Source organism: Anabrus simplex, chromosome 2, assembly GCF_040414725.1.
Source record: "Anabrus simplex isolate iqAnaSimp1 chromosome 2, ASM4041472v1, whole genome shotgun sequence".
In the NCBI taxonomy this organism is placed as follows: Eukaryota; Metazoa; Arthropoda; class Insecta; order Orthoptera; family Tettigoniidae; genus Anabrus; species Anabrus simplex.
The window spans coordinates 1,155,283,287-1,155,306,759 of NC_090266.1; the positions used below are offsets into that span (position 1 = coordinate 1,155,283,287).

At 38.6% G+C, this 23,473-nt stretch overlaps 2 protein-coding genes across 2 annotated transcripts in view; one reads left to right on the top strand and one right to left on the bottom strand.

The window, feature by feature from the left end:
- Nucleotides 1–3,503, top strand: part of LOC137498632 (uncharacterized) — a 41,805-nt gene extending 38,302 nt beyond the window's left edge. The window contains exons 2-3 of the mRNA XM_068226505.1: nt 1,554–2,793; nt 2,896–3,503. Of these exons, the coding sequence (XP_068082606.1) occupies nt 1,554–2,793; nt 2,896–3,503 (1,848 nt within the window). The remainder of the gene's footprint in view (nt 1–1,553; nt 2,794–2,895) is intronic.
- The window catches only part of LOC136863367 (beta-1,3-glucosyltransferase), a 589,711-nt gene that overhangs the window by 474,896 nt on the left and 91,342 nt on the right, over nt 1–23,473 (bottom strand). The window lies entirely within an intron of this gene.

A 23,473-nucleotide genomic window follows, 5' to 3' on the forward strand; every position in this document is an offset into this window, starting at 1 on the left:
TGAAATCAACAAATGTCCATACTGTTGGTTATCATGGCGATGCTGCTTCCTTGAACGCATCGCTTCGCGTGGATACCGTTGCGGCAGCACATGTCGTATATCACGACTGATCACAACATCGATCACAGTCACAGTTTAGGTAGCAACATTCTAGTTCGGTATATGGAGTTAAGAGGGCGTACGGTGATCACTTGAAGTGAAATCTTGAAATCACGGCTGATCACAGTGATAGCGTAGAAAGTAACAGTCGTTACTCGTGATTTATTGATATCAGTGAAAAAATCACAGTTCGTGAAATATCGCCCATCACTACTTTCAAACGCAGATAGGGAACGTTTCTTTTCAGAGTACAATCTTGTAGTGTCAGATCTGAGAAAAAGTATGAACAGTGGCGGTCGGCTCTTAGGAGCACATGAGCACGTGAACACCCAGTTTTGATACAACTTTACGCATTCATGGATAATTTAAAACTTTCCTTTGTTTCGACCTGATTTCGACAATCGATCGAAAGCATTCGACTTATATCGAAGCTCCGTTATACCGACAGTTGTTCGTTTTGACTGACAGTGCAGCGAGCACACTGGATAATGCGCTATTGTGCTGAAGACTAGACGCATGCGCAAAGTCGATGACGTCATGGTTTATACACCGAGGCCGACGAGAAAGAAAGAGAAGTCTCTCTCGTTGGCCTCGTTATACACTCGACGTTAGCCCCTGACGGGACGTACTCGGGCTCCACCTGAATACCACGGCCGAACCCTTACGGAGCAGGCCGAAGATTTCCGAACAGCGCACAGGCTTTGAATTGACAATGCAAAAGAACGAACTGTAGGAGATCTGCAGAACGAACGAACGAACGAACTGAACTGAACTGAACTATAGTAGTGTAGTGTTTATTAGGTACACTACGAATTCATACGAAGAGAACCGGGCAGTGACGATTTCGTGTTGACAGCGGGAAAGTGTGTTTGTTGACAGCGGGAAAGTGTGTTTTTTGTACGAGTGGTTTGAGTGTATATTTTCGAATATCTACTTGTGCATAGTGTTCGCTACTGTACCTGTGTGATTAGTGTATTTCGTTTGGTGTGCCCAGCTATAGTGTGTATTTAGTTACGTGCCGCGTGTGTAGTTTTTATTCAGTTAGGTAGGCCTACTTACATAGCGTTATAATGAGCAACGTTAAGCAATACTCGTGTTCTGAATGTGGTAAAAGCTATGAGTATAATAAAAATCTTAGGAAACATGTTTCTAAAGTCCATCCAGAGAAACTAGATGAAATTGCGCCTTGTTTAAAGGGCGAGACATCTCTTCCGCACCAGTGTAAATTTTGTGATAAACAATTCACACACAGTTATAATTTAAAACGCCACGAGCGTCAGTGCCACACAAACTTAATTGGAGGACCTGAGACAGAGGATAAACAATTTCCTTCTTTCTCAAGCTTCCTAGATTGGAAACAGCACATTGAAAGCCAAACATGTTCACAGTATGTAAAGAAAAGGGGTTCTTACACTGCAACAGATAACACAAAGAGACATTACTATGTGTGTCATCGATCAGGCTTTTTTGTGTCTGAAAGTAAAGGCATCAGGCACCTGAAGCTTCAGGGAAGCAACAAAGTTGATGAGATCTGTCCAGCAAGTATTCGACTAATTGAACATGAAAATGGAATGTGTGAAGTAAAATATGTTCCCACTCACAGAGGTCATCAAAATGATCTAAGCCATCTTGCCCTCACAGATGTAGAGAGGAAAACATTAGCAACAGATATTGCCAACCAGATTCCCTTTCAAGCTATTCTGGACAAAATTCGTGAATCTGTAACAGACCCAAAGCTTGAAAGAATTCATTTAATCACAAAACAGGATTTGTATAATATTGAGCGTAGTTTTAACTTGAGCTCTAAATCTGTCAGACATCAGGAGGATGGTACAAGTGTTGAGGCCTGGGTCAATGAAGTAAATTCAGGTGACAGTCCCTGTGTATTATTCTATAAACCTCAGGGGACCACCAGTGAAAAGCATCCAAACCTCAGAAGTGATGACTTTGTTTTAATTATTATGAACAGTGCTCAGAGTGAAATATTAAAGAAATATGGTAGTGACTGTATATGCACTGATGGAACACATGGGCTTAATAGCTACGGGTTTGAGTTAATAACGCTTTTAGTTCTGGATGACTTGAGACAGGGCTTTCCTTGTGCATTTCTGATTTCCAATAGAAGTGACCAGGAAATATTGTCTCTATTTTTCACCTACATTAAGAATGAGGTTGGTTGTGTATCCCCAAAGGTCTTCATGTCCGATTTGGCAGAAGCCTTCTACAATGCTTGGAATGCAGTCATGGGACCTGCAACCATGAGATTATTCTGCTCATGGCATGTTGACAGAGCATGGAGGAAGAATATTCAGACCAAAGTAAATGGGAGGGAAAAACAAGGAAATGTTTATAAAATTCTGCGAACAATAATGCAAGAGACAGATTCAGTTGCTTTTGAAAGAATGCTTCCTGCCGTAATGAGTAATTTAACAGATGATCCTGACACCCACGAGTTTGCTGTATACTTCCAAAATAACTACACAAGAAATGTAAGATCCTGGGCGTATTGTTACCGCCTTAATAGTGGACTTAATACAAATATGCACATTGAGAGGATGCATGGTGCAATTAAGTACATATACTTGCATGGGAAAAGCGTGAAGAGATTAGATAAGGCGATATATGCATTAATGTGCTTTGTGAGAGACAAGCTCTTTGATAGGTTAATTGTGCTGAATAAGGGAAAACTGACAAGTAAGATGAAGGACATAAGACGGAGACATAAATGTAGCCTTGAGGTCAACAAAGACTTGATAATGAAAGAAGATACTCATTGGACAGTACCATCATCTTCAGATATTATGCAGGTGTATGTTGTTCAAGAAAATGATATTTCCTGCAACTGCAGTTTAGTATGCGATGACTGCAACACATGCATTCACCAGTATGCATGTACGTGTATAGACTCCAGTGTGAAATGGAATATGTGTAAACACATTCATTCCATTTGCCAACTGAAAAAGACCCAGGCAAATCAACAAGCAAGAGAAGATGACAGCACTGAACATCCAGTTCTGAATGTTGAAAGAGAAATTGTTGTTGACGAGGAAGCAGAAATACTGGCTCAAGTAAGCAGGAAAAGACCACCTGAAGAATATCTGCAAAATGAGAAAGATAAATCAAAGCAGAGGCTCATGGCTGTAGTGGATGGAATTTCAACCCCTCATGAAATGGAGGTCTTGAAACGGCACACAGTATCTTTGGAAGCAACAATTAATGCAGTACGCACTCAGGAGAGGCATGCACCCTTCCCCCAAGAGACTGATTCTCAGAAGAGAAATATTGTGCCACAGAGGAGATTGTTTTCAACAAAAAAGAAGAGATCACCACCACAACAAACGCTGACTAAACCCGAAGATACAGAAGTTGAAAGCATTACCATTTCACTCCTTCAACAAAATTAGGTTTGGGAGTGAATGGGCTGGTCATGTACATACAACCATTAATAGTGATAAAGAGTGTGTTTATTTTGTGACAAGAGAAGCTTCTAAATAGAGTTTCATAATAATTTTTACATATACTCTTATTTGGTGCTTTCACTTTTATGTGTATTTCCTTTGTTTGATTTACATGTTAACAATAAAGTAAAGTGAAGCAAGCTATCAGGATTATATCTCATAGGACTATCCTGCTGTAAAAAAAGGTAAGCATCGAATACAATTTTTTTTTCAGAAATCTAAAATAATAATAGGAGGTGGAAGGCTGTGTTAATTGTATGCTATAGACCTATATTTGTGTATAATATAAGGGGGTGTACTTAATTCAGAGAGGCTAACAGACTGAATGCTGAAAGGCATAACTGTCTATGATGGTGTAATGTATGTTATTTTAATGAACATCAGTTTTTATTATATTGGTAAGGCGAGTAGTTATATGCTTGTTTACCCAGTTTGCAACTGAGTAATTATGATATGAAATGAAATGTGAATAGTATAACTAATAACACGGCTTTCTTAATTTACAGGTCAAGGCAGTAAAGTGTTTGGAAGATGTTGTACTGGCGGATACTTTTAAAAATTTGAGAGAAAGACAAATAAAATTATGTGTTGTCCTGTTGCCATAGCTGTTCAGATCTATTAGGTAAGGTATATTTGTACTGTATTTGTGTAAATGGAAGTATGAATCCCGAATACCTGTTACTGTTACAAAAACTCTAATTTTGTACCAATGCATAATTTTTTTTCATTTTAGGTTGAAACTTTCCCTAAGATTTTAGAGGTCTTAGGCATCCTGCAGGAGATGTAATGCTTCAGAAAAGTTACCATTCCATTCTGCTGTTGAGTACAGAAAGTCAAACTCTTCTGGTTTTGAAGAAAGGTGAAATAACCCAATTTTGAACATTTCAATTATTAGTAATCCCACCAAAAATGTTTGGCAAATGTGTCCCACACTGGAAAGGTAATTATGAACCCGATGGTCAATTTTCAAGTTTCCTAGCAGTGGCATCAGTTCAAAATTTGTATGGCTAAGAATGTATCCCAAGGGAAAAGAGCTGGAGTTTGTGGAAGGAATTTTGAATCCTCACTTGTGTTGAATGTGGAACTTATAAAGACAGTGATGGCTTGCAGTAGACTTATCCTCAAAATGGAGCTGTATTGCTTCCTGGTGCAGTCCCAACTTTGTTTCCAAACAGTTTGCAGTATTTGTAAATATCTATTCTGCTTACCAGCCAAGATTCTGAGCTCATTGAGAAAATTTATTTCTGGAATAAGAAATGGAAGAACGCCACTGACAGCAAGAAGACATAATTGGGAACTTTGAATTGCTTTCACTAAAGTTTGAATTGAGACTATTTAGTGAGCCAGAAATATGGTACTTTGGCAAATGTGGTTGTGTGTTATCAGTTGGACAGTGGTAAGTTTCCTACTGTTGAAGTATGTATTACTGTGAATATCGATTTAACTGTGGAATTGTACAGTGATGGCTGTATTATGCTTGTTGAAGATCTCTCTGATATTATGGGTAGCATTGGATAAGGCAAGTGGTCACAATTTGAAAATCTGGTATTGAAATATGAAAACAGGCAATGTCAGGCCCCTTGCAAATATTCAAGGATTTCATTAACAATAGTGATATATAATGGAAGATATACATGACCAAGGGGCTATGATCAGAAAATGTGATGTCGTCATTGACAAATTTCATCGTTTGCTTCTGTCAGAAAATGATAAGAGTATTCAGTTCACATAATGATGTGTACATTTTTTTAATTTATGCAGTCAGCTTGTTACTATCGTACATTAAGAGCAAATTCATTTCTGACACTACCACACCCCAGAACATGTGAGCAATGATTTTCTTGAATGTTATTTGTTTAGAATCCCAATCAAAACTTCGGTTTGCTAAAGTCTGCCATTACTAAACTAAATACAAGTGGAAAACATGTGGCTTCTCTTGTCACAAATAAACACACTCATTCTCACATTGCAGCTGTGATGCATAGTATACAGGCTATTTATTCCCAACACTAATGTTGCTGAAGGAATAAAATTGTAATGGCTAAATGGGCTTAGTCAGTGTTTGTTGTGGGGGGTGATTGTTCTTTTTTTGTTGAAAACAATGTCTTCTGTGGTACAATATTCCTCTTCTTAGAAGCATTCTCTTTGGGTTGTATTGTTTCCAAAGATGCTATTTGCAGTTCCAAGACCTCCATTTTTTGTGGTGTTTAAATTCCATCCACTAATATATATATATATATATATATATTTTTTTTTTTTTTGCAGATATTCCTCAGGTGGTCTTTTCTTCCTTACTTGGGCCAGTTTTTCTGCTTTTTCATCACCAAGTTCTTTTTCAACATTTACAACTGGGTGTTCAGTGCTGTCATCTTCTCTTGCTTGTTGATTTGCCTGGGTCTGTTTCAGTTGGCAGATGGAATGAATGTGTTTACACATATTCCATTTCACACTGGAGTCTATACACGTACATGCATACTGGTGAATGCATGTGTTGCAGTCATCGCATACTAAACTGCAGTTGCAGGAAATATCATTTTCTTGAACAACATACACCTGCATAATATCTGAAGATGATGGTACTGTCCAATGAATATCTTCTTTCATTATCAAGTCTTTGTTGACCTCAAGGCTACATTTGTCTCCGTCTTATGTCCTTCATCTTACTTGTCAGTTTTCCCTTATTCAGCACAATTAACCTATCAAAGAGCTTGTCTCTCACAAAGCACATTAATGCATATATCGCCTTATCTAATCTCTTCACGCTTTTCCCATGCAAGTATATTTTGAAACAGTGGAGATCACCCTCACGGATGCCCTTAATGATCTTTCTAGATATTACAGCACAAACCAGCTTAAACCGAACCCCTCAAAGACACAAGTGTGTGCTTTTCATCTGAGAAACAGGGAAGCCACTCGCAAGTTAAAGATAGTATGGTCAGGAGTCGAACTGGAACACTGCGAGTCTCCAAAATATCTAGGAGTGACACTTGATAGATCTCTTACTTTCAAGAAGCACTGCATGAACTGCAAATCAAAAGTCTCCACCAGGAACAATCTTTTACGGAAACTGGCCGGATCACAGTGGGGTAGCCAACCTGAAACCATCCGAACTTCTGCAATGGCACTATGCTATTCTGCAGCAGAGTATGCGTGTCCTGTCTGGTATAATTCAACATATGCCAAACAGGTGGATATAGCTCTCAATGAAACTTGCAGAATTATAACAGGTTGTTTGAAATCCACTCCAGTTGAATGGCTCTACCACCTTGCAGGAATAGCACCTCCTTCTGTTCGAAGAGAAATAGCTGCGAACAAGGAAAGAAAGACAGTGGAACAGGAAAGGACCCACCCTCTATATGGGCATGCACCGCATCTGCAACGTTTAAAGTCAAGGAAGAGTTTTCTCAGAACTTCAAAGGAACTTAGAACCACTACTGAAAAAGCCAGGTTGCAATTATGGAGGGCTACATCCTACCTTCCTCCTGGCTGGATAAGATTTTCTGAAACTCTACCTCCTGGTTACAATGAAGAATGGATGACCTGGAAGTCCCTGAATAGACTGAGATCTGGAGTTGGCAGATCCAAAGTTAATTTGGCAAGATGGGGCTATATAGATCAAGAAAAAATCCAATGTGACTGCGGAGAAGACCAGACAGTCCAACATATGCTCCAGTGTCGTCTATGTCCAGCCTCCTGCACAGAAGATGAACTATATCAAGCATCAAAAAATGCTTTGGAAGTGGCCAAGTTTTGGGCAAATGTAATATAGTAATTATAACTGTGTACAACATGTATGTTTCTGATACGAGAATAATAATAATAATTGCACCATGCATCCTCTCAATGTGCATATTTGTATTAAGTCCACTATTAAGGCGGTAACAATACGCCCAGGATCTTACATTTCTTGTGTAGTTATTTTGGAAGTATACAGCAAACTCGTGGGTGTCAGGATCATCTGTTAAATTACTCATTACGGCAGGAAGCATTCTTTCAAAAGCAACTGAATCTGTCTCTTGCATTATTGTTCGCAGAATTTTATAAACATTTCCTTGTTTTTCCCTCCCATTTACTTTGGTCTGAATATTCTTCCTCCATGCTCTGTCAACATGCCATGAGCAGAATAATCTCATGGTTGCAGGTCCCATGACTGCATTCCAAGCATTGTAGAAGGCTTCTGCCAAATCGGACATGAAGACCTTTGGGGATACACAACCAACCTCATTCTTAATGTAGGTGAAAAATAGAGACAATATTTCCTGGTCACTTCTATTGGAAATCAGAAATGCACAAGGAAAGCCCTGTCTCAAGTCATCCAGAACTAAAAGCGTTATTAACTCAAACCCGTAGCTATTAAGCCCATGTGTTCCATCAGTGCATATACAGTCACTACCATATTTCTTTAATATTTCACTCTGAGCACTGTTCATAATAATTAAAACAAAGTCATCACTTCTGAGGTTTGGATGCTTTTCACTGGTGGTCCCCTGAGGTTTATAGAATAATACACAGGGACTGTCACCTGAATTTACTTCATTGACCCAGGCCTCAACACTTGTACCATCCTCCTGATGTCTGACATATTTAGAACTCAAGTTAAAACTACCCTCAATATTATACAAATACTGTTTTGTGATTAAATGAATTCTTTCAAGCTTTGAGTCTGTTACAGATTCACGAATTTTGTCCAGAATAGCTTGAAAGGGAATCTGGTTGGCAATATCTGTTGCTAATGTTTTCCTCTCTACATCTTTGAGGGCAAGATGGCTTAGATCATTTTGATGACCTCTGTGAGTGGGAACATATTTTACTTCACACATTCCATTTTCATGTTCAATTAGTCGAATACTTGCTGGACAGATCTCATCAACTTTGTTGCTTCCCTGAAGCTTCAGGTGCCTGATGCCTTTACTTTCAGACACAAAAAAGCCTGATCGATGACACACATAGTAATGTCTCTTTGTGTTATCTGTTGCAGTGTAAGAACCCCTTTTCTTTACATACTGTGAACATGTTTGTCTTTCAATGTGCTGTTTCCAATCTAGGAAGCTTGAGAAAGAAGGAAATTGTTTATCCTCTGTCTCAGGTCCTCCATTTGAGTTTGTGTGGCACTGACGCTCGTGGCGTTTTAAATTATAACTGTGTGTGAATTGTTTATCACAAAATTTACACTGGTGCGGAAGAGATGTCTTGTCCTTTAAACAAGGTGCAATTTCATCTAGTTTCTCTGGATGGGCTTTAGAAACATGTTTCCTAAGATTTTTATTATACTCATCGCTTTTACCACATTCAGAACACGAGTATTGCTTAACGTTGCTCATTATAACGCTATGTAAGTAGGCCTACTTACAGTGAAGAAAAACTAAATAAACATGCGGCACGTAACTAAATACACACTATAGCTGGGCTCACGAAATGAAATACACAAAATTCATTAGTTTGATGATGATGATGTTTGTTGTTTAAAGGGCCCTAACAGCTACGGCACAGCCCAAAATTCACTAGTACAGTAGGCATGAAATGAGAGAAAATAACCACTGTCCACAAATTCAGATTAACTAAATATAAATACCAACCACATGAAGAAACTATATATTTGCTGATAAGAAGCATAAGTGCTGTGGTTTTGGCAGGAAACAATGATAAAAGCAATATATGATAGACAGCAGTGGGTAGAACAGAATGGCTTGGAATTGACAATGGACGAAAAGAAGAGACTGTGTTGTCACATTTCCCATTAATTATGGTGAGAGATGACATCATAAAGGCAGCAAGTGAAGATTATGGAAGGGAAATAATGTTTGCGGATGAAGTTGTGATCTGAGGAGAAGGTGAAATGAAATGGCGTATGGCTTTTAGTGCCGGGAGTGTCCGAGGACATGTTCGGCTCGCCTAGTGCAGGTCTTTTGATTTGACTCCCGTAGGCGACCTGCGCGTCGTGATGAGGATGAAATGATGATGAAGACTACACACACACCCAGCCCCCGTGGCAGAGAAATTAACCAATCAAGGTTAAAATTACCGACCCTGCCGGGAATCGAACCCGGGACCCCTGTGACCAAAGGCCAGCACGCTAACCATTTAGCCATGGAGTCGGACTGAGGAGAAGGTGAGGAGGAGGTACAGAAACAGCTTAATGTACTAAATAGAAAAATTGAACAAGTCAGATTTGAGGATCAACGTACACAGTGATGGTGTTTTTTGTTTTAAGAAGTACATATCAATGTAGAGATTAGCAAGACAATAGTTTTGAGTAGTGGAAGTAAAGAAGGAAAAGGAGCTGTCAAAATTGGGGACAGAAATAATGTGTGTTGTGATAGTAGCCAGTTCATTATTTACTAGTGCAATGTAAGTTGAGGACTGTGAGGTGGTAACTAGGTTGAACTGGTAATTCATTATTTGAAAGTGGTGTAACTGAAGAACTGCTGTCATATTATGTTATTTTGCATTACCAGTACTTGTAATTGCTGTAACTGATAAGCTGTTGCGATAGTAGGTTTATTTACTGGTGTAATGTAATTCATGGACTGTTGAGGTAATAGTATGTTATTGTTTATTACTTACTAGAAAAAATATACAATAGTACTTTTGAGGTTATTGTCCATTATTTAGTACGGGTTCTTTCACTCAAAGTAGGGCCGGCCAGTTGGTCGGCGCAGCACACTGGGTAGATGGGCGAGCTGAAGCCAGAAATGTGTAGATGCAGGTGGAGGGCATTTTTAACATCTTCTGTGATAAGGTGAAAAATGATTTTACTTTGATTCTGCATTATAATGTGTGCTGTTATTTACATGCGATTCATCAGGCGCTCTTCCATCCCCAAGCTTAGCGAGTTGCCATGTGCTCGTCTGAACTTCAGCTCGCCCATCCACCCACTGCACTGCGCCGACCGGCCCCACTTTGAGTGTAAGACCCTGTAGTACAATGTAACTGATGAGATTATTGTCCATTGAGGTGATACTAGGTTATACCAGCAGTTCATTATTTGAAAGTGCTTTAACAGAAGGACTGTTGTGATAGTTAGTTATTGTTCATTACTTGAAAATGCTTAGCTGTTGTGATACTAAGTTATTGTTCCTTGGTAGATGCACCAGTAATTGACACTTCAATATATATTTTTTTTTCAATAATCCAGGGAGAAGATTTTTCTAAGCAAGTCACACATTATTTTTATGTACCATCAGATAGATCTCTTTGTGCCCAACTCGATGCATAAAAAGAAAATATTCTTGTTATCAATAATTATTCCTTAAAATTAATTTTTAAAATGTGTGTTTTCGTACCTATGGCTGAAACTTCATTTTTCATCATCTCCTAAGGCTGATACTTTTTTGCATCTATTGCTGACACAGCATATATTGTATGATATAAAACTAACCCCATGGCACTACAGCCCTGAAGGGCCTTGGCCTACCAATCAACCGCTGCTCAGCCGGAAGGCCTGCAGATTACTAGGTGTCATGTGGTCAGCATGACGAATCCTCCTGGCCGTTATTCTTGGCTTTCTAGACAGGGGCCGCTATCTCACCGTCAGATAGCTCCTCCATTCTAATCACGTAGGCTGAGTAGACTTCAAACCAGCCCTAAGATCCAGGTAAAAATCCCTGACGTGGCCGAAAACTGAATCCACGGCCTCCGGGTAAGAGACAGGCACGCTACCCCTACACCACGGGGCCGGCATATTGTATGATATAGCAAAATAAATGACCCTTTTATCAACTAATAACATTACACATAGCCTGTACGTTGTAAGCAGGATATTTCTCCCTAGCCTTATACAGAACAACAGTTTTTGGTACCCTCTATTTTGAAGCTGCCATATTTACTGGCATTCCTCATTTCACCTCATACAATGCAGCAGCCATAGATGACTGTGGGTACTTTAAAAATTTACTTTGTTGAGGGTGCATTTTATATCACTACCTGAGAGATAGGTGTGACAACATTTTTGAGATATAAACAGCTTTGGGTTATGGTTTATATCAGCTGCTTACATCTGACACATGGGTCCAGCTTCAGATTCCCTTATTGGAGAATCGCATAAAAAGAAATATATCTAGTTAGTATGAATGTATGTCCAACCTTTAGTCCTGTTTCTCTGCAGGGGCGGTATGAAAATAGATGAATCTTTGTAGCGAGTTTTTACGATTGGATGCCCTTCCTGATGTCAACCTCATTGGAGGAGTTATTGGGATGAAATTAATGACGTGATATATGGTAGTAAGAAGGGAGAAGGTGAAACCTGGTGTCGGCACATACCCTACTCCTGTGGAATAGCACCAAGGGTTCTGCTCAGGGTGTCATGTTGCCATCCGCCGAATGAATCTCCATTCAACAGCGTCATGTGCCCTCACTCCATATGAGCACTGTGGAGACTTTTGGCATTTAATCCAGGCGTTTGGCATTCAATCTGGTGATTAGAAATTGTATACCACCACCTCTCCTACCCTGCTGTCAACATTCTGATGGTGACATTTTTTTCAACCAACGGGACTCGAACCGGCCAACCATGGTGTCAGACCATATAGACTTCATGCCTTAACGATAATGGCCATCGTATCTATATCTAGCTATTACACAATGATTGTTTCTAATTGGAAACAGACCAAAGTAATGATTTGACCCTAAGCTGACACCAGTGTCAGGTATAGGTATTAGGCCCCAGTATGGTGTATCAATGTCTGACCCGTGACAATTTGTAACTTTCACTTTAGCCACCATATGGAATTCATTCACTGAACATATGTACTATCAAACATTGATTTAACTTTCAGAACCCATATAATACGTTACTTACTTGTGGTGCTAACCTCATTATGAAAAATGCTAAGGTCCCTCCAAACTTGCGGATCTAGATCATAACTTTAATTACTACAACTCATGTTTTCTTCTAAAGAGAAACATTTCAACTACAAACTGATGCAAAAAGAAAGAATGAGTGGAGATATTGTTATTTTTTAATATCTTAATTAAGTTAGGCTGTCAGCTATAGGTACAGGGTGAGGCATAGGTGCATCTACCCTTCTCTGAAATTGGTGATAAGAACTGAGGGCTATGAAAAGAAGCAGTAGTTCATATAGGAGTGAGGCTAGGCTGCATTTTGTCCCCTCTTCTTTTTAATGTTTATGTAGAACAGGCAGTGAAGAAAATCAAAGAGGAATTTGGAATGGGAATCGTATTCCAAGGAGAGGAAATCAAAAGTCTGATATTTGTCAATGATATTGTCGTTTGTGAAGTCTGCAGCAGATGTGGAGAAATCGCTAAATGCTATGGACATAATCTTGGAGAAGCGATACAAGATGAAATTAAATAAAACCAAACCAAAATTAATGGAGTGCAGTGAAACAAAAGTTGACTGATGTAGGAAATATTACATTAGGCACCGAAGTCTTAGAGGTAGATGATTATTGTTATTTGGATGGTAGAATGACTAATGATGGCAGAAGTAAGGAGGACATAAAATGCAGACTAGCACAAGCAAGAAAGCCCTCTTTCAATAAAATAATTTTCTTTCTTTGCACATTTAGATCAGAATTACAAGGATGTTTTTGAAAACTTTCTTCTGAAGGTTGGCATCATACACAAGTGAAACATAGTCCATAACTAGCTCCAAAAGAGAGAAAATGCAAGTTTTTGTAATGTGGTGTTACAGAAGAATATGACAAGTAGATTAGGGTAGATGTATTACTCGCAAAACTTTTAGTGATACCTGGACTCCCTGGTGCTGAATCGGTAGACCTCAGCAAGCTTCGAGATTCGTATCGGGAACCTTTCAACACAAACTATGAATCGCCGTGAGACATCTGACATACACTTTACGTACTAGTAGGCCTACTGTTGTTGTTTACTCAGCAAAGCTAAAATATAGAATTCATGTGTGTGACACAGTTGTTGGCTTGCGATAATAAAGGTTTAGAAAAATTGCTATCAATTGATCATACTACCAGTATCGATTCAATTCAGATTTTATTTCCTTTCAGTTGGCAGTATTACCAGAACCGGGCTAGCACCCTCCTTACTCTTCACCCCCGTACAAAGAAGTATCAGTAAAAGTTTCGCGAGTAATAGTAATTATGTAGAAATGAAAAAGTTAGCAGAAGATAGGGTGTCATATAGAGCTGCATCAAACCAGTTATGGACTGATGACCCAAACATTTGAAATTGTGGACTGTTTGCAATAGTAGTTCATTGTTTCTTATTTTATGGACTGTTGTTATAGTAGGTTCTTATTTGGATGTGCTCTAACTGATACTGCTGTGATAGTAGGTTATTGTTTCTTATTTTTATATGCTGTAATTGATACTGTTGTGATAGTAAGTTAATGTTTCTTATTTTTATGTGCTGTAATTGATACTGTTGTGATAGAAGGTTATTGTTCCTTATTTGAATGCCCTATAACTGGTGGACTTTTGTGATAGTAGGTTACTGTTCATTATTTGAAAGTGCTTTAACTGATGGATGTCATGATAGCAGGTTATTATTCCTTATTTGAAAGTGTTGTAAATGATTGAGTACGGTATTATTGTGATATTAGGTTATGGTTCATTATTTAATGGTACAATGCAATTGATGGACTGTTGAGGTGATAGAAGGTTAATGTTCATTACTTTCTACTACAATGTAGGCTATCTGATGGACTTTTGAGGTTATAGTACGTTATTGTTCATTACTTGAAAGTGCTTTAGCTGATGTATGTTGTGATGGTAGGTTATTGTTCCTTATTTGAAAGTGCTGTAACTCATGAACTTTTGTGATAATAAGTTACTGTTCATTATTTTAAAGTGCTTTAACTGATGGATGTTGTGGTCGTAGGTTATTGTTCCTTATTTGAAAGTACTGTAAGTTATGGACTTTTGTAATAGTACGTTACTGTTCATTCCTTAGAAGTGCTTTAACTGATGGATGTTGTGATGGTAGGTTATTTGAAAGTGCTGTAACTTATGGGCTTTTGTAATAGTAGGTTACTGTTCATTCCTTGGAAGTGCTTTAGCTGATGGATGTTGTGATGGTAGATTATTTGAAAGTGCTGTAACATATGGACTTTTGTAATAGTAGGTCACTGTTCATTACTTGAAAGTGCTTTAACTGATGTATGTTGTCATAGTAGGTTATTGTTCCTTAGGTATTTGAAAGTGCTGTAACTGATTGAGTATTATTGTGATATTAGGTTATGGTTCATTATTTAATGGTACATTGTAATTGATGGACTGTTGAGGTGATAGTAGGTTAATGTTTATTACTTTCTAGTATAATGTAGGCTATCTGATGGACTTTTTGTGATAGTAGGCTATTATTCGTTACCTGAAAGTGCTATGACTGATGGAAGTTGTGATGGGAGGTTATTGTCTATTATTTACCAGTACAACATAGCTGATGGGCTGTTGTTTTCATACTTGGTTATTGCTTTCATTCAAAAGTGTTAAAAGTGATGGACTGTTCTGCTGTGCGAAGGAAAAAGGCAGTATTTGTAGATAAAAACATTGAGTTTTTGGTAATGTTGCAATTGTGTCAATGTTCTGCATCATAATACCACCTTAAAAAGCAGTGATATGATTTTTTCATTCAAAATATAAGGAAAAATCAGTTTTTGCTTTTGCATTTTTTTTGACATCTACAATGACAGAATGTACAGTAGTTAGTAGAGACTGCACTGTAAGAAAGCAGTACCTGTAGAAGTAGGGCTACTGCATTTAAAGGTTGTATTTTAATTATGTGCTGAACATTCGTAGAAAGCAGTAAGTACGGTACTGGTTCCAATGTAAAAAAGCAGTGTCTGCACATTGCTACTTTGTTCATTTTACTGTTGGTAATCATTCTAGTATAGGCCTACAGCTGTGTCAAAAACTAAATCTTCCTGCTTTTTTTTTTGTAGTAAATGTGTTAATTTCAACATCATCCTTAAGTAGAAAGGGATGCAAAAGTGATTACATTTTGATCTTAATATTCTCCATTTTCAAAATCAGGTAGTTCCTGCCTTTTTCCTTAGCATGATCATGTTGAGGTGATTGTAGATTATGATGAACTGTTGAGGTGATGGGTTACTGTTCATTATTTACTAGTACAATATAACTGATGGACTCTTGAGGTGATTGATAGTAGGAACCGTCCTTAGATGCAACTCCATGTCGAGGGGGCAACAATGCTTCCCACAAGTCCCAGAGTACGCTGTTTATGAGTGTAGTATGCATTCCAACCCAGGGTTACGAGAAAAGACCTCAACTGCATTGAAGGTGGAGTAGAAGAGGGGTTTCCACAGACTTTGGGAAGGGACATAAAAGAAAATAAGGAGGTTTTGATGCTACAGGAAGCAACCCCTCCATATGGCTTTGGGTGCTATGGCTTAATAACCTGCACAAGTAGAAAGAACATTATTACTAAAACATGAACAAACAGAAACCAGTTGGATAATAAGGAGATAACTTTCAACATGAAAACGGAAACTCCTCAAGTTGGAATGTGCGGACAGTGTGGCATGTAAGAAGACTTACGGAGGTAACATATACAATGGATTCGGTGAAGTGAGGACTGAGGATAGGGAAACGCTGCTATCTCAGGGAGAGAGCAGCGCAGCAAGGGAGTTGGATTTTGGGTTACAATCAAACAAGGAAGAGCCTGCTAGAGTTTTATCCAGTCTCAGCAAAAGCCATAGTGGCTTGTTTTTCATCCAGAATAAGACCGGTCATCATGGTGAAGTGCTACGCACTGACAAAAAGAAGAGAAGAGAGGAAAACATCAGTTGTACAGCAAGCTGCACTGAACCCTGTGCAAAAAGAAGAAAAGGGACATCTTTGTCATGAAGGGAGATCCGAATGCTGGAAAGGCATGACATCTGTAGAAGAAACAACAGTGCTGAACGACCCGTCAAATTATACAGCAACAGACTGTAGCACCATTTCTCCTCACAGGAATTACCAGGTGACGTGGGTTCCCCAGATCACAATATGGGGAATCAAATCATGCCACTGTCAGTAAAACCACAAGTACCTATTGTAACGATCACTCACCTATTTTCGGCTACCGTCATCTGGAACTCCATCTATGTTCATATACTCGCCGATACTTCATTCATCTAACCGGACTTGGACTTTCTCTGCTGCCTCGCCATGCATCCGTCCTGGTGAACTGCTGACTACACACCGAGTCTCCTCTGGGTTACGTCATCCACTACGTCAGTGTCCTATATTTCTCGACGTTTTGTGTACTTTTTTCCGGAACTTTCTGCAGCGGTATAAAGGCTTCCCCCACATACTCGGTCTTCAGTCCAGCACTGATTCCGAGTGTGGTTGGAGGGTCATCTGAGGACTTCCCAGTATTTGCTGGGAAGCTCCACTTCTTTTATTTGCTGTATTGGGTGAGCAACAGAGTATTTATTTTATAATTACCACTATTATTCTTCTCCTTTGGATTTTGGAGTTATCTTCATTTCTGTGGCCAATTTTCTTTTAAGCCTGATATGAGTGATATTGTTCCTTAACAAATGAACATCGAGTAATATGCAATTTCAAGAGTTGGTGAGTGATTGAACTTGTGGCCTGGACGGTACAACTTATCACATAAAACTGTTCCTGCATTTGGCAATGTTTATACTCAGGCGACTCCCATTATTGTGATCCCCGTCCTTGGTCCTTCCCGTGCCTTTCTTCTACCTTTGTTTACTTTTTTGGAAATCTGTGTCCATATTCTCCGAGGCTTATAGGTTACCATGTTCATTTGATTAGTCACATATTATAACTTGTAAATGGTCTAGGGATTCTATTCTAATGTACGTCATTCACGATGAGTGTTTTCTTTTGTGTGTCAGGTTACAAAATTTTGAGTTGTAAAATTTAAAATTAATTCCCTTTGTAGAAACAATATACTATTTTGATTAACCTTTTTTCTTCTTATTATTACATCCACTAACCTCCCATTGGTCCCAGCTCTTTTCTCCTTGAACGTCTTGTCAAAAAATCTTAATCAACCAATACGTTGTTGCTATAAATCGTCACACTATATTAGATGGAAGAAACAAGAGAGGAGCAGATGTGGGGAGCGACCATCACCTGGTGACAGCTACTATCCAACCAAAGAATGGTGGAACCTGGCGCCAGCAAGGAAGGACAAACTACAACTCGCCCAACTCAATAATGAGGTGGTCCAGCAGGATTTCTCGACATTAGCAAGGCCAGTACAATTTACGAATTTCATCGTATAGATCTATATTGATACATGGAACAAATTTAAAATGGTAAAGCTCTACGGTTAGTTAACATTACTACTGGTCCAGTGAAGACAAATGTGGAACTTCTGCAGATATCCTACTTCCAATATTCATTGGAACCACAAAAGGCTACGTATGGACTGGAAGAAAGTTCTGCTGATCAAGCTGCCAAAGAAAGGAAATCCCACCGACTGAAACAAGTGGCAAGATAACAGTTGCTTTCCCATCCCAATTAAGGTCCTTCACGAGTGGTCCAAAAACACATCAGGCAGCATGTGTTCCAAAAGCTGACAAAGGATCAAGGAGATTTCAGAGAAGGCCACTCAATGTATGGACCAGATAAATACCCTTGCAAATCCTCATGGAACAATCCACAGAACTCCACTCATCACATAGTATTCATTGACTTTAAGAAGGGCTTTGACAGCACTGTGAACACAAAGATTTGGAAAAGTGTGGAAACGTTCAGAATCCTGCAGGAAATGTTCCGAATTCTGCAGGAAATTAGCAACATTTTAAGAAACTGCACTTGTTAGGTCCAGAATCAAGGATTGCTGTCTGAACCCATCTCGGTCACCTGGTGTAAAATAAGTACGTTTGTTGTTGCACATTCTGCACCTAATGGAGCTTGATCTTGTAATGAAATGACACTGAAGGAAAACAGAGTTACACAGTGAGGACCAACAGATCAGTTAGAAGATTTGGACTACAGATAATGCTAATAAATCAGTAAGGCAAAAGGCACTTTGCAATAATGCAACCTGTATGGAAATCAAGGAATCTCCTTTTTATTACAGAGTTGTGAACATTCGAACTCAAGTCTGTCCAACTGTATGGTTGTGAAACATGGAGACTAATCAGGGGCAACCTCACGACTTTTGTAAACAGATGTCTTTTTAACATCCTGACGATATGGTGGCTGCATGTTATTTCAAATGCAGATCTGTGGAGAAGGACAAAGGAAATTGATATCAACGCTGAAGTCCGATGCAGAAAATGAAAGTGGATTAGGCACACACTAAGGAGCAACACAAATCTCTTTGACAAACAAGGGCTAGAATTGAATCTCCAGGGCACCAGATGCAGAGGCAGACCGAAGATGATATGGGTGAAAAGCTGTATGAAAAAAGTGACTAAGGAGGCACAGAAAACTTGGTTATGGATCAAAGCCACGACACAGAACAGAATCTGGCGGCAAAAGTTTGTTGATGCTTTATGCTGCACATAAAAGCTATAGAATTTGATGTTGGTGATAATGTTCTTTGCAATGTATTTCAAAATTTTAGTCAGCAATATTCTGGAGTTCATTCACAAAGATTAAGAACTTAGAATATGTAGATATTTGTGAATTAAATAGGGGTGGTCTTGTGCACCTAGTAGCTAGGTCAGTAAGTGTATAGTTTCATGCAACATTTGATTTAAAGTGACTATGAACATTGTGCTTTGAGTGTTTCAGATGAAAAGCAGTTGTTATTTCAGTTAGTAATGAGTAGTTTGGAATGTTGTGATATGATGATCATGCTTGTTTAAAGGGCCCTAACATCTAGGTCATCAGCCCCAAATGTTGTGATATCAGTGTTAGATGAGATATGTGTTTTTGGCGTGTTGTAAAGAAAAGGGTTTAGAATGTTTTGAAATATATAGTCAATATGTAAGTAACTACACAGAATTAAGCAATCACTGTTTTCAGGATTTTAATGCAAAAAGTAGGAAGTTATGAGCATCACTGTAAAACTCTTGTTTGTAACATTGATAATTAATCCTATATGGACCACACACACACACACACACAAACAAAGAAAAAAAAGGAACATGTGATACAGATTTGAGGTCCTTTATTTAATCATGAATAAACACATTTAGGCATATACAAACTACTATTTATTTCTTCCTGAATTGAAATCCTCAGAAGTACTATTCTGAAGGATCACTAGACATTATGGTGGAGGTGGTGCATGACTTGGTGGGTATAATTATTTTTAACTTACTTGCTTTATAGTTGACCTTTCATAGGGCAGAAGGTTGCGAGTTGAAAAAGAGGTAAAGCTTTTTTGTGAGATCTATTTAAGAGAGGGCATACATAAAATATTACATTTGAAAATTTAATGTGCTTGGACCTTTTACAGTAGACTCGTGGGCTGTACCACTGTCTGTTTAGAGCAAGAGATTATCTTCAGGGTGCAGTAGTACAGTACTGTACCACCTTCCTCTACCAAAGTCTTTCTCATCAAAATCAACTGCAATATATCCTATTATGAATACCTAAGTATTTTAGAATAGGTACTGCTAGTTAAGAAAAATATAAGTGATGTTTACATTTGTTGAAAGAATCATACAAGAAACAGTATCAAAGTCATGATGTAGGAAATTCAGGAGACAGAACGCTGTAAGTCACTTAATAAACAACAGCAGTCTCATACTTGGCAGAGGAAGGAAAAACTTATCAGCAACTCACTGTTGGCCCTGTCTCTGGAAGTGGGTGAATAATTTGTACAAAACTCAAGGCTGCCACTCAGTATTGATATACTAATTTTTTTCTAAAATAAAACAAAAAGAAACACATTGCTTATCTTCTTCACAAAACAATCTTTACAGCACCTCTTATGGCAATCTGTCATTTGTCCTTAATTTCTATCAGAATACTGCCATAATACAATAACAAAGAAGCACAATAATATGAATAATAGATAAATAACTGAAAAGGTTTACTATGAACCATTAAATTGCTATCTTTTCTGGAAAATGTTTCTTATAAGACAAGACATCCATCTAAGTTCTTCTGCATACATTCTACTTCTTTATATACTAGCTTTCTCTTGTTTTAAAGTTATCATTCCATGAAATTCATTCCATGAGCAACCTTTATATTGACAAGACCCTTTATTACACAGCTTTCTTTAACTTCAATTTTACTTCTTCAAAAACCTTGTCACTAGTTGTCATTTCTTCACTTTTATCTTTTAAGTTTCTTGAAATATTAAAAGTTCTTCAGTATTTAAGTTGCATTTCTTATTTACTTTTTAAATTTTGATTCACTTTTCTTCCTCTCCATCAAGTTCATTTGATGCTCATTTTTTCCTTTCTGGATGAGCAGTGTAGCAAGAGTGAGTAGATCTTGTCATTGTCAGTTGCTTGGTTGTGACCAGATCAATTGTGGTTTTACTGCAGTAATTTTTAAAAACATCCTGAATATTTATTCTTGTATTTAATATTCCTGGTGACATGGGTGATGCTTTATCATTGGTCAAATCTTGGCTCATCTGAAAGAAAACTCTCTACATCTGCACTCCCACAGGATAGAGTGAATCATATCTTAATTGTATCTGCTACTTCAGGATATTTCCTTTTCCCACATGCAAGTTTTGCATTGATATGAGGTTTCTGGTTCTTTTAACTTACAGATTATTAATTTGCCTTAGCTTTCTCGAACTTAAATATCTTCCATTCATCTTGAAGGATACTATCCGTGGAGGAAACTGTAAAAGTGACTTAATTAGAGACGGCGAACAAATTCGTTATCTTGGAACTACCTTCAGAGATACTCTAGTGTTCGACGACTGCTGTAATGAAAGACCTTCACAATAAGCTCCAACTTCTAACATCGTCGCCACTGCTTAAGGAAGACCAAAAACTCATAGTACTGAATTCCTCAATCTGTCCCACCCTGATATACCCTTTCCTGACATGCATACATACATACATTATCATTATAGACTGTTATGCCTTTCAGCGTTCAGTCTGCAAGCCTCTGAGAATTACTAAACGTCGCCACAATCCTCGATTTGCAACTAGTGTTGTGGCCTCATTTAGTTCTATACCTCTTATCTTTAAATCGTTAGAACCGAGTCTTAACCATCGTCGTCTTGGTCTCCCTCTACTTCTCTTACCCTCCATAACAGAGTCCATTATTCTCCTAGGTAACCTATCCTCCTCCATTCGCCTCACATGACCCCACCACCGAAGCCGGTTTATGCGTACAGCTTCATCCATCGAGTTCATTCCTAAATTAGCCTTTATCTCCTCATTCTGAATACCCTCCTGCCATTGTTCCCACCTGTTTGTACCAACAATCATTCTTGCTACTTTCATGTCTGTTACTTCTAACTTATGAATAAGATATCCTGAGTCCACCCAGCTTTCGCTCCCGTAAAGCAAAGTTGGTCTGAAAACAGACCGATGTAAAGATAGTTTCGTCTGGGAGCTGACTTCCTTCTTACAGAATACTGCTGATCGCAACTGCGAGCTCACTGCATTAGCTTTACTACACCTTGATTCAATCTCACTTACTATATTACCATCCTGGGAGAACACACAACCTAAATACTTGAAATTATCGACCTGTTCTAGCTTTGTATCACCAATCTGACATTCAATTCTGTTGAATTTCTTACCTACTGACATCAATTTAGTCTTCGAGAGGCTAATTTTCATACCATACTCATTGCACCTATTTTCAAGTTCCAAGATATTAGACTGCAGGCTTTCAGCACAGTCTGCCATTAAGACCAAGTCATCAGCATAGGCCAAACTGCTTACTACATTTCCACCTAACTGAATCCCTCCCTGCCATTTTATACCTTTCAGCAGATGATCCATATAAACTACGAACAGCAAAGGTGAAAGATTACAGCCTTGTCTAACTCCTGTAAGTACCCTGAACCAAGAACTCATTCTACCATCAATTCTCACTGAAGCCCAATTGTCAACATAAATGCCTTTGATTGATTTTAATAATCTACCTTTAATTCCATAGTCCCCCAGTATGGCGAACATCTTTTCCCTCGGTACCCTGTCATATGCTTTCTCTAGATCTACGAAACATAAACACAACTGCCTATTCCTCTCGTAGCATTTTTCAATTACCTGGCGCATACTGAAAATCTGTTCCTGACAGCCTCTCTGTGGTCCGAAACCACACTGGTTTTCATCCAACTTCCTCTCAACCACTGATCGCACCCTCCCTTCCAAGATGCCAGTGAATACTTTGCCTGGTATACTAATCAATGAGATACCTCGATAGTTGTTGCAATCCTTCCTGTTCCCTTGCTTATAGATAGGTGCAATTACTGCTTTTGTCCAATCTGAAGGTACCTTACCAACACTCCATGCTAATTTTACTACTCTATGAAGCCATTTCATACCTGCCTTCCCACTATACTTCACCATTTCAGGTCTAATTTCATCTATTCCTGCTGCCTTATGACAATGGAGTTTATTTACTATCCTTTCCACTTCCTCAAGCATAATTTCACCAACATCATTTTCCTCCTCCCCATGAGCTTTGCCGTTTGCAACACCACCATGATGATTTCCTTTTACATTGAGAAGATGTTCAAAATATTCCCTCCACCTCTCCAGTGATCCGTGGGATCTATTATGAGTTCACCTGAATTACTCAAAACACTATTCATTTCCTTTTTCCCTCCCTTCGTAAGATTCTTGATTACTGTCCAGAAAGGTTTCCCTGCTGCTTGACCTAGCCTTTCCAGATTATTACCAAAATCTTCCCATGACTTCTTTTTGGATTCAACAACTATTTGTTTTGCTCTGTTTCTTTCATCTACGTACAAATCCCTGTCTGCCTCGGCCCTTGTTTGGAGCCATTTCTGATAAGCCTTCTTTTTACGTTTACAGGCTGCTCTCACTTCATCATTCCACCAAGATGTTCGCCTTTTCCCATCTTTACACACAGTTGTTCCTAGGCATTCCCTTGCTG